This window comes from Puntigrus tetrazona, chromosome 3 (assembly GCF_018831695.1).
Source record: "Puntigrus tetrazona isolate hp1 chromosome 3, ASM1883169v1, whole genome shotgun sequence".
NCBI classification, from domain to species: domain Eukaryota; kingdom Metazoa; phylum Chordata; class Actinopteri; order Cypriniformes; family Cyprinidae; genus Puntigrus; species Puntigrus tetrazona.
Genome location: NC_056701.1, coordinates 18,090,927 through 18,101,954, shown reverse-complemented (window position 1 = coordinate 18,101,954; position 11,028 = coordinate 18,090,927). Strand labels below are relative to the sequence as shown.

The following is an 11,028-nucleotide window of genomic DNA, read 5'->3' as shown; positions in this document are numbered from 1 at the left end:
TAAATGCCACACGAGTTCTCATTAAGGTATATTGCACAAACACGTTCAGTTTTATTGGTAAGACAGCTCCATTTACATGCACACACGTTATGAAGATTCAGGCTTTTTACATAAGTGATAAATTGCTAAACAATAAGTAAACTTTAGCAGTGTAGTGTATTTTGAAAGTATGATTTCTATTGTTTTTATTTATGAGATCTTGTTCTGAATTGATGGTTGTCAACCATTTCAAGTTCCATTGCCCCCAACAATATTCAAAAACTTTTTTCCAAATGTTTGAAACAAGTAAAAAAAATAAATAAAAAAAAAAGTTAAAGCTGGTAAAATTAGAGCTTGACAACTACAAAATGACAGTCCTTTATAAAAAATTATGAGTTTACACATTTTCAGCTCCGGAAATGATGCGTTCAAATGAAGACTTCATATATCCTGGCTTTTTGTTTTTTTAAAAATAAAAGTTTCTGGTGGATGTATGGCGGTGCCATAAAAGAGCCATTTTGTTTCTCTAAATAAATTTTCATTTTAACGCTTTCATTTTCTCCAGTGGACCAAACCATCAATACCAAGAGCCTTTATGTGGAAACCCTGGTTTTCCAAAAAAAAAAAAAAGTTGGAGTAAATTAAAATAAGAACCGTTTTAAATAGCTAATTTCAGTTATTGCGTTGTCTTAATTTATATAATTTAAATTCATCTTGAATCCCGTTTAAAGTTTGCCCTTTGTTTAAGAAAATCTGTTTTAAGTGATACAGTGATGTCAAAATGACTGGTATGTACTTCACGTAATTTCTGGTTCCACAAACTCCTCAGGCGTCTGAACCCTTAACCATGAGTCCTTTATAGATATACAATCAAAACAATGAGTATTCATATTCATTTGATAATGTGATAATGCAATGTATTACTTCATATAAAGCAATAACAATAAAGACTAAGCCAGATGAACACCAAAAGGTTCTCAAAGATCACAAAGCTTTAGTTTATACAAGCAGGTTTGTACTAGATGACATCTGCGTTGGCCTGAAAGTGTCCTCCAGTCCTTCATATAGCGTAAGGTGCCACACAATCCATGAGTGGTGTTAAAATTGGGGAAGGGATGGGATGGGGTTAGCAGCATCGCTTCTTTTCGATGTGCAGGATTTTATTGCAATTTGGGCATGTGTGATAGGCGTCTTTGAAAAACTTCATGAAGAACGGAATCAGACAGCAGAATAAAACAAACCTGGAAACGAGGAAGACACTCAGCGGGGGCTTTGATAACGCATGCGAGATTGAATATTTTTTAGGGGCAAATTCAAATGGACTCTTACCCGCACAGGATGAGGAGTAAACACATCAGCCAGGCGTAAACCCCTACTTTGTAGGTGACTTTGGTTAGGACCTGCTGCTGGCAGTTTGTGCAGGTGGCCATTCCTGGATTGCGACCCAGCTCATATGATTCGTAGCTGACAAATTTGTTTTTGGTTTCCGTTGATTGAACTGAAGGAGAAGAATATGTTTTAGTAGGTTGAATCTTTTTTATTATTACTATTTATCTGCTGTTCCTTTACAAGTTTTCATTTAACAGTTATCTATTTTGTACAAACTGGGAACTAGAGGGTCACAAAGTTGCAAGTAATATGGTGTTGTATGTGTGTTTTTGTTTTGTTTTGTTAAAACAACTTGCAATTCTGAGAATTTTTTTTTTTTGAGAATTTTGAGAAATAACGTCATAATTCTGAAGTAAAAAAACAGCTTTTTGCTTTCCATTCCAGTTACAGTTTATTTCTGACTTTATTGCTCACAATTCAAAGTTGATAATAATAATAAAGTTGACTTTTGTCAGTTTTTTCAGACAAATCCATCTGTTCGCAATATTTTGAGCCCCTTAAAAAGTCAACGGTACAAGATAAAAATCTCAAACTGTGAGAAGATCAGAATAAAACTTCCATAAACCCTGAGCATATTAAGATAATTTAATTAAAAATCAATGTAATGACAGTAGCGGTGCTCCAGTATAGTGAGTCTACAGTAAAATCCTGACATTATCAAGCAAAACATGTGTACATTTTTTGATGTGGCCTTTAAAATAAATAGTTTTCCAAAGATCGATGAGGAAACAGGCTCACCAGGTCTGGCTGATTCCATCTGCGTCCGAGAATCTCCGATAGTGGAGCTCGATGGGTTGAACGGAGTGTGCACATGATACACCTTGACATTGGAGCCCTTGGCACCCTCTACTGTTAACGCCAAGCGACAAAAAATACAGATACAAAAAATAAATATAAAATAATAGATTCATTCATATTTCATATTATACACAGTAGTCAACATATGAAGTGGATCAAAAAAAGTTCATCAAAGTTGTTCTAAAACAGGAACTCGTTTTGGTTTTTGATCCACTTCAAATGTTGACTACAGTAATATATATATATATATATATATATATATATATATATATATGAACACAATACATCCTTTTCAGGATTTGACATTTGTGTTCTAAACACAGGCTTGACTGTTGTCCTATTAGTCATTCAAAATGAACAATGGTCCTAACTGACGTACCTGGTATGACATACGGAGGTGGGTCCCCGGTTCCGCCAGTGCTCATTCTGACTTTGGCTGGGTGTAAGCTGCTGGAATAAAATAGAAGCTTTAATATGTGACATGTTGTTTTAGGATATATGCTAAAATGTGCTTAAAAAGACTTAATCTGCGCCGGCAACTGAAAGGTTCTATTCAAAACTCCCAAAAATGTGACACTGTGACCAAAGAAGTCATTTGTGAGCGAGGCGCTCTGAAACTGTACTATGCTGTAAACGTGATTGTGTATTTCAGAGATGCTGAAATGGGCAGACCACCTTCAAAGGACGGCATGTCATCTCTGACTTTCTCAATAAAATAACCTGAACGCTCGTTTTCTCATCAGTGTATGTGTGGGTGCCAGCTTCCTGTTTCTCAAACTTGTTTTGCCAAAGAGAATAAAATGCAAACATGTTACAAGACAAGTGTCATTTATTTTCGTGATATGGTAAACGCCTTAGTTCACAAAGAGACATCAGTGTTACAAGCCCAGGCACTGATTGATGCAGACGTCCACCCAGAGACAGAAGAGGAATGTTGTTCTGCTGCATGTCTGACTGAGTACTAATACTCGAATAATCAAACCCTGATGCTTCTCATGGAAAATAAGAGGCAGTAAAAACTGACAATTCTTTTTTTTTTTTACAGCAATATGGCATTATGTGATGTATAGAGCAAAAAACATCCACATTGAGGGATAAAAATGAAACAGACGGAGTTCATCATTTGTGATATTTGATCAACTCTCTGTTCACACATACTCTTGAATGGGATCTTGTTTCCTCAAGGACAGGGACTTCAGTCTGACACCAGTGCATCAAATACTTCAAATAAATGTCAACGCTGATATAATGATAGTAAAGCTATTTAGATTATGTTTAGGTGTGTGTCAGTAGGAGGTGACCTGGAAACGTCAAGCGGTCTGAATGCGTCAGCTGTTTTACTATATCTAAAGCACACAATCTCAAAAAGCATCATTCAGTGGTCAGGTCAGCTTTGATCGAGGCATTCACTGCACTTTCTTTTTATGAAATGAAGCATTTTAACTCCTCCTGTTCGGGAATAACAAAGCGCAACAGTCAAATCACAACAAGACCTCAAAATCCATTTTTCATATTTCTTTTCTACTTTTTTTAAACTCTTCTTCTATTCGTCAGCTATTTCTTAAATCCCGTTCTGCCTTGCAGCCTACTAGTCCAGAAAATATGCTGAAACTCTGTATTGTTCGCAATTCTCATTTTATTGCCTCCTTAAGATGACTCACTTGTATTCATCATTTGTAAGTCGCTTAATGATATTTAATTTACCCTCGAATAAATTGCCTAAATATTTTCTTATTATACAGAGTACAGCATTACAAAGATATTATAATCTGTGGACGAGGACAGTTACTCCACTCTACATAACATGTATGCTCACTATTAAACTATTAGTCTTCTGATTTGATATAAATCTGTCATTAAATCATAAGAAACAACCTTCAACAGCCGCTCAACATTAGTCATTCAACAAACAATTCAAATAAAATCCTGAAGGTAATATAACCTCCAAAGTCAAACAGTTTTAGCTCATTTTTACCTCCGAGACTTAAATCTCTTTTAAGATCCAGAAATCCAGAAGCGCTCTAGTTAGGAAAGTTCCACGAGCAGAGAGCGTTCTTACCTGTCTTGTCGAGGCTTTCGCTGATGGTTAGACTAAAACCAGTTTCTATGGCGTTACAAGCTTTTCATAGTCACTCAGATGCTCCACCCCTGCCTGCTTAGAATACATTAACATATTCTGTCACCTTTTATGAATGCTGTTATGACAGAAACAGGAAGAAGGCCGTATTTTTTCCACGTCTGTCATTGAAAACGTCTCTGAATAACCAGTTTTGCTGACAGCAGTCAGTGGCGGGCGATATGAATTTAGACATACTGCTTCTCGATCGAAAGATCAACAAAATGAATGGAGGTAGCAGTTGTTTTGTTTTCACTTTTCACATCAGCCATTTTTATTCTGTATTGTGACTTTGATTTATGTATAAAAAAGTATAGAAAACTTCACAACTTACCTGTATTTTCTTAGGTTTAATATGTTCTACTAGCTGAGATGGCCCTGAATCCAGGATGAATAGATATTAATATGCGATGTGGTGCGTTAAACTCCATTTGACAGATATTATTGAAACCTCTGATTTTAAAACTGTGACATCACAAAGAATATATGTGCTTTTATTTACAGCAACAATAGTGCCATTGTGCAAATTTAAATAATCTTACATAATCTTACAATACCATATAACATATCTGTACAGAATTATGCATACATAATACATACTAACACACTAAGTTGTATCTGTTATCACACTGTATAATGGTATATTTATAACACTATATAATTAACATAGCTTAATAAATGCTAGTTTATTCATTTCATTAACTAATATTAACAATTTGAAGCTAATTGTGAAGTGTTACCCATATTTTTAATATAAAATGCACGATCACTGTCAAAATGAATCTTTTAAAGCTTATAATCAAATGTCAAATGAGTAAGGAGCTTATAACGTGTGAAAAACATCAACATATTAATATAACCTGATATGTTTATCCTTCGGTGTGAATTCTGTTTATGGGGTGTTAAAAGGGCCTTAGGGTCCGTCAGACCACAAAACAGAACTTTGAACATCTGTTACAGTGGTCTGAAAAAATGTGAAAAATCTTTTGTTGAAACTAGTTATGGTTAGTTATCAAGAATTTATAGCATTTTTCAGACTCCTCTTTTTTTAAAAAGTCGATGATAGCGCTGTAATCTGAGGTGGAATCTTTGAAAGAGGTAGCATGCCGTCATCACATCAGCGATTTAACTTACTTGCGCGCAGATTTTGTAAGTGATAAACTTGCAGGGGGTAGACGAATGGGTGAGGGGTTGGCTTCATGAGCTGTCCAGGTGTGGCAGGGAGTGGAAGAGTGTGTGCTGCTGATATCATGAGAGTGGGCTCGGCTTCTCAGCTGCATGCGTCTCTTTGTGTGACACTCCTTTGACTGCGGTTTAGCTCGTCCGGCAACATTCCACCTACTGTCACCAAACATTTTCTGTTCCACATTCCACTAAAAGGTTGCAAACTTTCTGCTGACGATGTACAGAAAAAATGATTATTGTAACATGTCTGGTTTCTCAGGGCTGGAACATGTTCTTGTGCTCTCTCTGTCTGCTCATGTCCTCTGGATGTGCACTGGTGGAGTGTGGCCTATGGCTATCGGTGCATGTCATCTTGAAACTGACCCTTTTATATATGTGCAATATATACACTTCCAAGATTAAAAAAAAAGAAAAAATTAACAACGCTTGTTGCAAACAACACAAGAATGCATGCATTAAATATGACTATAATAATTTCGTATCAAATTTTCAAAAATAAGGTTCTTTTGAACAGTATATTTATTCAAGAATTCTGAAAAATATCATTGTTTATAGTGTTGTTAAATGATTCATCTTGATTGCATCCAAAATAAACGTATATATATATATATATGTGTATATATATATATATATATATATATATATATATATATATATATATATATATATATATATATATATATATATATATATATATATATATATATACACATATACACCTGTTTAAAGTCATTTATAGTGATTGAAAAAAGCTTTTTTGCAACAAGGTCACAAGATGGGAAGTTAATTGCATCATGTGAGGGTTTTTTTGGAGCACACGTTCCAAAACCTTCACATAAAGCCTTAAGGCCATTGTTCATACTCTACATTGAAATTCTAATGAGCTATCTTCAATGCTGATACAAAACTATAAAACGCAGGTGTGAACATACAATCTTTATTAATAAGGCTAGTTGCTGCATTGCTCTGCAACTATAGGCAAGCCCTAGTCAAAACATTGAACTATACCATTTACAGGACAGACAGTATTCTAATTATTACTGATAAAAGGTTGGACTTATTATTGAACATATGCATCTCGATTGTTATTGATCCAGGTTCATTAAAGCAGTAAGCCATGCAATAACATAGACGTCCTTCCTCGGCTGATTGCTATATTTTGCAGTAGCGAGACAAGACAACATGCAATAGCCCACCAAACTGGATTTTCAAGGTGTTCAGTAAAGAATATTAAGAAACTAGACTGGATAAAGTCAGAAAATACAGTGGAAACACAAAAAGTTGGCATCTTTTTGTCAGTTAAGGTAGACAGATTCACAGGAGACATTCTGAAAAGCTTGTACGACTTTTAAGAAAGCCATCATACATCAAGATGTGGTCTCGCAGGGTGTGGTTGCAACTAAGAAACAATTCTAGTAGAAAGACTAGAAGAAGAAGAAGTAGAAGAGATTACTGTGTGCAGTTCTCATAAAGCATGAATGACAGCCAGGGCAAGAGCATTTACAAATGGCATTCCAACAAGAAGTCCCGAAGTCCAAGAAAAGTCAAAAGTCTGTCAATGAACTGTGTTAATATGAAAGAAATTTCTGTATTGATTTTTCACAGTTTTTTTCCTCATATTTTGAATTACTTTGCACTGCATTGTGTTGTGGCTTAAGGTTAAAGGAAATATCTGTACACTTTTATATTACCGAACCTTTTCCAATTTTCTGCAGAATTGTTTCCTCTAGCGTGTCGAGGAGGACACTGAAGCCTGTAAAACACAGTAGCAGATCTTTTGTGTTCTGTGTGTTTACAGTTACCATGGAATTTGTTTAAATCAGATGCAGAGATGAATGCAGGTAGTATAAACGTGATTTGAGAATTAAGAATGAAAAGTTGATTGTACCAAAGAGAATACCTTTAGTTTTGAATCTATTCTGCAGAATCAGTTATTATAATGTTCTTTAACATTAACATTCTTTAAAAAAAAGAAAATAAAAAAAGATAATATCCTGACAGTATTTTATAGTGCAAAGCTTGTAAACAAAACCACACAGAAATATCTTAATTTATATTAATACCTTAATTTACTTGAAATAACTTAATATAAAAATGTATGACAGGTTTTATGCAGGGACAGATTGCATGCATTATTCTCATATCAACATAGACTCAGTTGTAATGTTTTTGAAACCCCTATCTTTCCTGTTCCTATCTTTAACAAAAACACAGCAACAATACAGCCACTTTCAAACACCATCAACAAAGAGAGGACAAGTTCACTTTAAACCGCACTAAAGAGACAATAGTTCATGCCAATGTGTGTTCAGTCAGCTTTTTGTTTCAAGGTGAGATATTTTGGATTTGTATGTTAGTTAAATATCAGGCCCTCCACATTGTATTACATGTGTTTCATCCTGAACAAACAGATTTTAGCCATTATTCAACCATTTACTTGATTTACTTCATTTTTTAACTTAATTTGCTATTTTAATAGGCTAATTCATTGATTTTAATTTATTTGCAGCAAAATGAATTTAAAGTAAATATTTGAGATGACCAGCTTCACATGAATGCCATAGAAATTACAGCTCAGGATCCAGTTTGAATAGATAATTTGTCATGTTGTTGTGGGCGTTGGTCACAAAGAGAATGCATCAAATTCTGAAACATGATCCATGACTGCATTTCTGAGCACAATTTGTCAATTGCTATGCACCTTTCCACCTCTTGACTGTAGGGGGAGCTGAACATATATATTTAACTCATATGGGCTTGCTTTCATCATTTACATTTTTCAGCTGTGTAAAAGTTTATCATATATGTTGCATTGTTATATAATGGTGTCTGTGCTGTTTTTTAGCACTGTGTACTCATTATGCAGACAGATGTCTTGTGCACGTAATAAAATGCAATGCAATGACAAGTTCAAACCATTTTTTTAGATCTATTTTACAAATATTTATAATGGCCCGTCCATCTGTTTTTGCATACGTGTGTGTGTTTGTTTGGAGATTTCTTGTTGGGGTCTGTGAAATCCATTTAGTCATGTTTTAGTTTCCCTGTTGGCCACTGTACCAAAGAAAAAGGAAATCTTACTCGGAGCATCCAAGGATAGGAGGGCGTACACCTACACAAACTCTTTTAAGTTTGAATTTTCAGAAAATATAAAATCATGTTATTCAAAGGACATAAAGTGACCATGAACCGAAAGGCCAGCAGAAGGGTTTTTTTCCTGGTCGTAATCTTCCTACTAATGCCTATGACCTGGACACGGAGAGGAGCCTTGCACCAAAGACTGAGGAGGCTGAATCAGCAGGTTTGTGATGTTTAAATACAAAAATACACGTCTTCAAATATCGTACTGCGTGTCTCTGTAACATCTGATTCCTCCAATCTCAGTTCAGGAGATTTCAACGGATGACCTTCAATCATCTGCAGAGCATTGCTGTAAACTACAACATTTCAAATAACATAGATTCGCGATTCCAAGTTTTGACTCGGCAGTTTGAGAGGATCTCCAGAGAGCTCCACGCATTTAAGGAAACCACAGAGCACAGCCTGAATTCCCTCAAATCCTGGACTAAGAGCCTACAGAAAAAGACCAAGAAGCTTGACTCAAGTCTGGCAAACATGACAAAAGCTCTGAGGGAGAACAACCATCTCAACCTTAGACAAAGCCAGGAGCAGAGAACGGTGATGTCCGACCTGTCCCACAAGATCCAGAAACAGCAAAGTCACATCGGCTCTTTGGAGTCCTTAAGGAATCAGGTTCAACATGGGATGCGGGACCTTCAGGCCTCTCTCAAAAGGCATCAGGCCCAGATAACGAAGCTGGAGAGTCAGATGCAAGGATTGTTCAAGATCATTTCAACTTTCAAGGAAGGAGGTTTAGATCCCCTCAATTCTATCAGGAAGCAACAAGGTGTTGTCCTGAGGCATGTGCAGCCTAAAGCCAAGTTTGAAGAAAACAGAAAGAGAGATAGATTGACTTCTGAGCCCACCGAACAACCACAGACATACAAAATGTTTTATGTCTGGCAGAGCACCGTGCAACCAACAGTTCAGGCTGAAGAGGAACTTTTTCAGCTACCACTTCGACACAAAATCCCACACACTCATACCCCAAAAGAAGAAGCCAGAAGTAAGTGTTTGGACATAGTGGTTTTGTGTCTGATAATGAAATCGAAATGCATTTGCGTCCACAGCTGAGACTGAAACGTGTTTACCAAATGCAATTTTCAGTCATTCCAAAGTATTTACTTATAATCTCCAAGAATCCAAACAAATTAGAAGCACAGACCGTAATCAGGTTAGATGCTATATTGAATTTAATGTATGAAAATGAGGTTGTGAGGGATACACTATATAAAAGTCCTAGATCAGCCTGGTCTCGTGAAAGTTTATGTAAATAGTACGCTAAATAAAAATGAATAAAAAGTTGTATTGACATGCAAAAATTGACAAAAATGGGCATATATATAAGACTTTTGTCAGCTGAACAGTCTTCTATCCATCACAGCTGTATTTTAATTTTTGTTAAGAATTAAATATGGCACTACGTTGATGTAAAACATAAAATGTCTAATAATTTTGTCTCTCATTCTCAAAGTTTGCAATGTGGGTTCGATGCTTCTGTTCCCGTCTGCTTCCACTGAAAATCACGTCACCTTCCAGAGGAGTTTCCGAATTGGGATACATGAACTCTCTATCTGCACTTGGCTAAAAGTAAACGCCAATTATCTTGGAACAATTCTTTCTTATGCCACAGAAAACAATGATAATATGCTTGTTCTCTATGGACGGAACTCTGGCATACTGGGTGTTATAAATCTTGTCATTGGAGATCCAGCATATCGTGAATTATCATTACAAAATATCCTGGATGGCCAGTGGCACCATTTATGCATCATCTGGTCTTCTATTGAAGGCAGTTTTTGGTACTATTTGGATCGTCATCTCGTATCTACTGGATCCAAGTTCCAGAAAGGCTATGAGATCCCTGCTGGGGGATCTATGATTCTGGGACAGGAGCAGGATTCGATTGGAGGAGACTTTGATGAGGCTGAAGCATTTGTGGGCAGACTGGCAGGTTTTGCATTGTGGACTAGGATCCTTAGCTCTGGGGAAGTTAATGGACTGGCCTCTGGCAAAGGGGTGCCACGAGGAGAAGTGCTCAGCCTAGACGATGTAGACCAGATGTTTGGCTCTGTTCAACATATTACCTGTGAATGTCTGGAGCACTGCATGTGAAGAAAAACACTTCTGTATTACACATTAATTTTGTATTTACATTTATTCAGTGATCATGTTTTACATACACGCTCATACACATCAAGTTTTTACTTTTTAAGTATATAAATGTACTCCATAGTCCGCACAGTGTGATGGCCACTATTAAAATATAAAACATAAAAAAATGCAAAGCAACCTTAATTTTCAAGTTTGTGTGTTTTTTTTTTTTTATAGATGTAGACATATAGATCTCTGTAAGCTATATACTTTTACTCAATCAATCAATCAATCAATCAATCAATCAATCAATCAATCAATCAATCAATCAATCAATCAATCAATCA

At 35.9% G+C, this 11,028-nt stretch overlaps 2 protein-coding genes across 5 annotated transcripts; one reads left to right on the top strand and one right to left on the bottom strand.

Annotated features, from left to right (window-relative positions):
* Nucleotides 1–21: 21 nt before the first annotated feature.
* On the bottom strand, nt 22–4,310 carry si:ch211-157c3.4 (Lipopolysaccharide-induced tumor necrosis factor-alpha factor homolog-like). Of its 4 annotated transcripts, none has more exons than XM_043232241.1 (5): nt 4,226–4,310; nt 2,546–2,616; nt 2,107–2,217; nt 1,309–1,477; nt 22–1,220 (listed from the first exon to the last, which is right to left on the bottom strand). In XM_043232241.1, the coding sequence occupies exons 2-5, from the start codon at nt 2,589–2,591 to the stop codon at nt 1,106–1,108; spliced, it is 441 nt and encodes a 146-aa protein (XP_043088176.1). In that variant the 5' UTR covers nt 2,592–2,616; nt 4,226–4,310; the 3' UTR covers nt 22–1,105. The 4 variants fall into 4 exon arrangements, with proteins under 4 accessions (XP_043088176.1, XP_043088192.1, XP_043088184.1 ...); XM_043232257.1 differs by having other exon boundaries at nt 2,546–2,613; XM_043232249.1 differs by having other exon boundaries at nt 4,142–4,274.
* A 4,268-nt stretch (nt 4,311–8,578) lies between these two features.
* On the top strand, nt 8,579–10,874 carry LOC122334361 (pentraxin-4). The gene is made up of 3 exons (XM_043232230.1): nt 8,579–8,768; nt 8,852–9,593; nt 10,062–10,874. The coding sequence occupies exons 1-3, from the start codon at nt 8,625–8,627 to the stop codon at nt 10,700–10,702; spliced, it is 1,527 nt and encodes a 508-aa protein (XP_043088165.1). The 5' UTR covers nt 8,579–8,624; the 3' UTR covers nt 10,703–10,874.
* The last annotated feature ends 154 nt before the right edge of the window (nt 10,875–11,028 follow it).

Coding starts and splice junctions, on each gene's coding strand:
- si:ch211-157c3.4 (XM_043232241.1), bottom strand. CDS start 2,591: ATGAGCACTGGCGGAACCGGGGACCCACCTCCGTATGTCATACCAG. Junction 2,218..2,545: donor ACCTCCGTATGTCATACCAG/GTACGTCAGTTA, acceptor TGGCGTTAACAG/TAGAGGGTGCCAAGGGCTCC. Junction 1,221..1,308: donor TTACTCCTCATCCTGTGCGG/GTAAGAGTCCAT, acceptor CCTCGTTTCCAG/GTTTGTTTTATTCTGCTGTC.
- LOC122334361 (XM_043232230.1), top strand. CDS start 8,625: ATGTTATTCAAAGGACATAAAGTGACCATGAACCGAAAGGCCAGCAGA. Junction 8,769..8,851: donor TGAGGAGGCTGAATCAGCAG/GTTTGTGATGTT, acceptor CTCCAATCTCAG/TTCAGGAGATTTCAACGGAT. Junction 9,594..10,061: donor CCCAAAAGAAGAAGCCAGAA/GTAAGTGTTTGG, acceptor TCATTCTCAAAG/TTTGCAATGTGGGTTCGATG.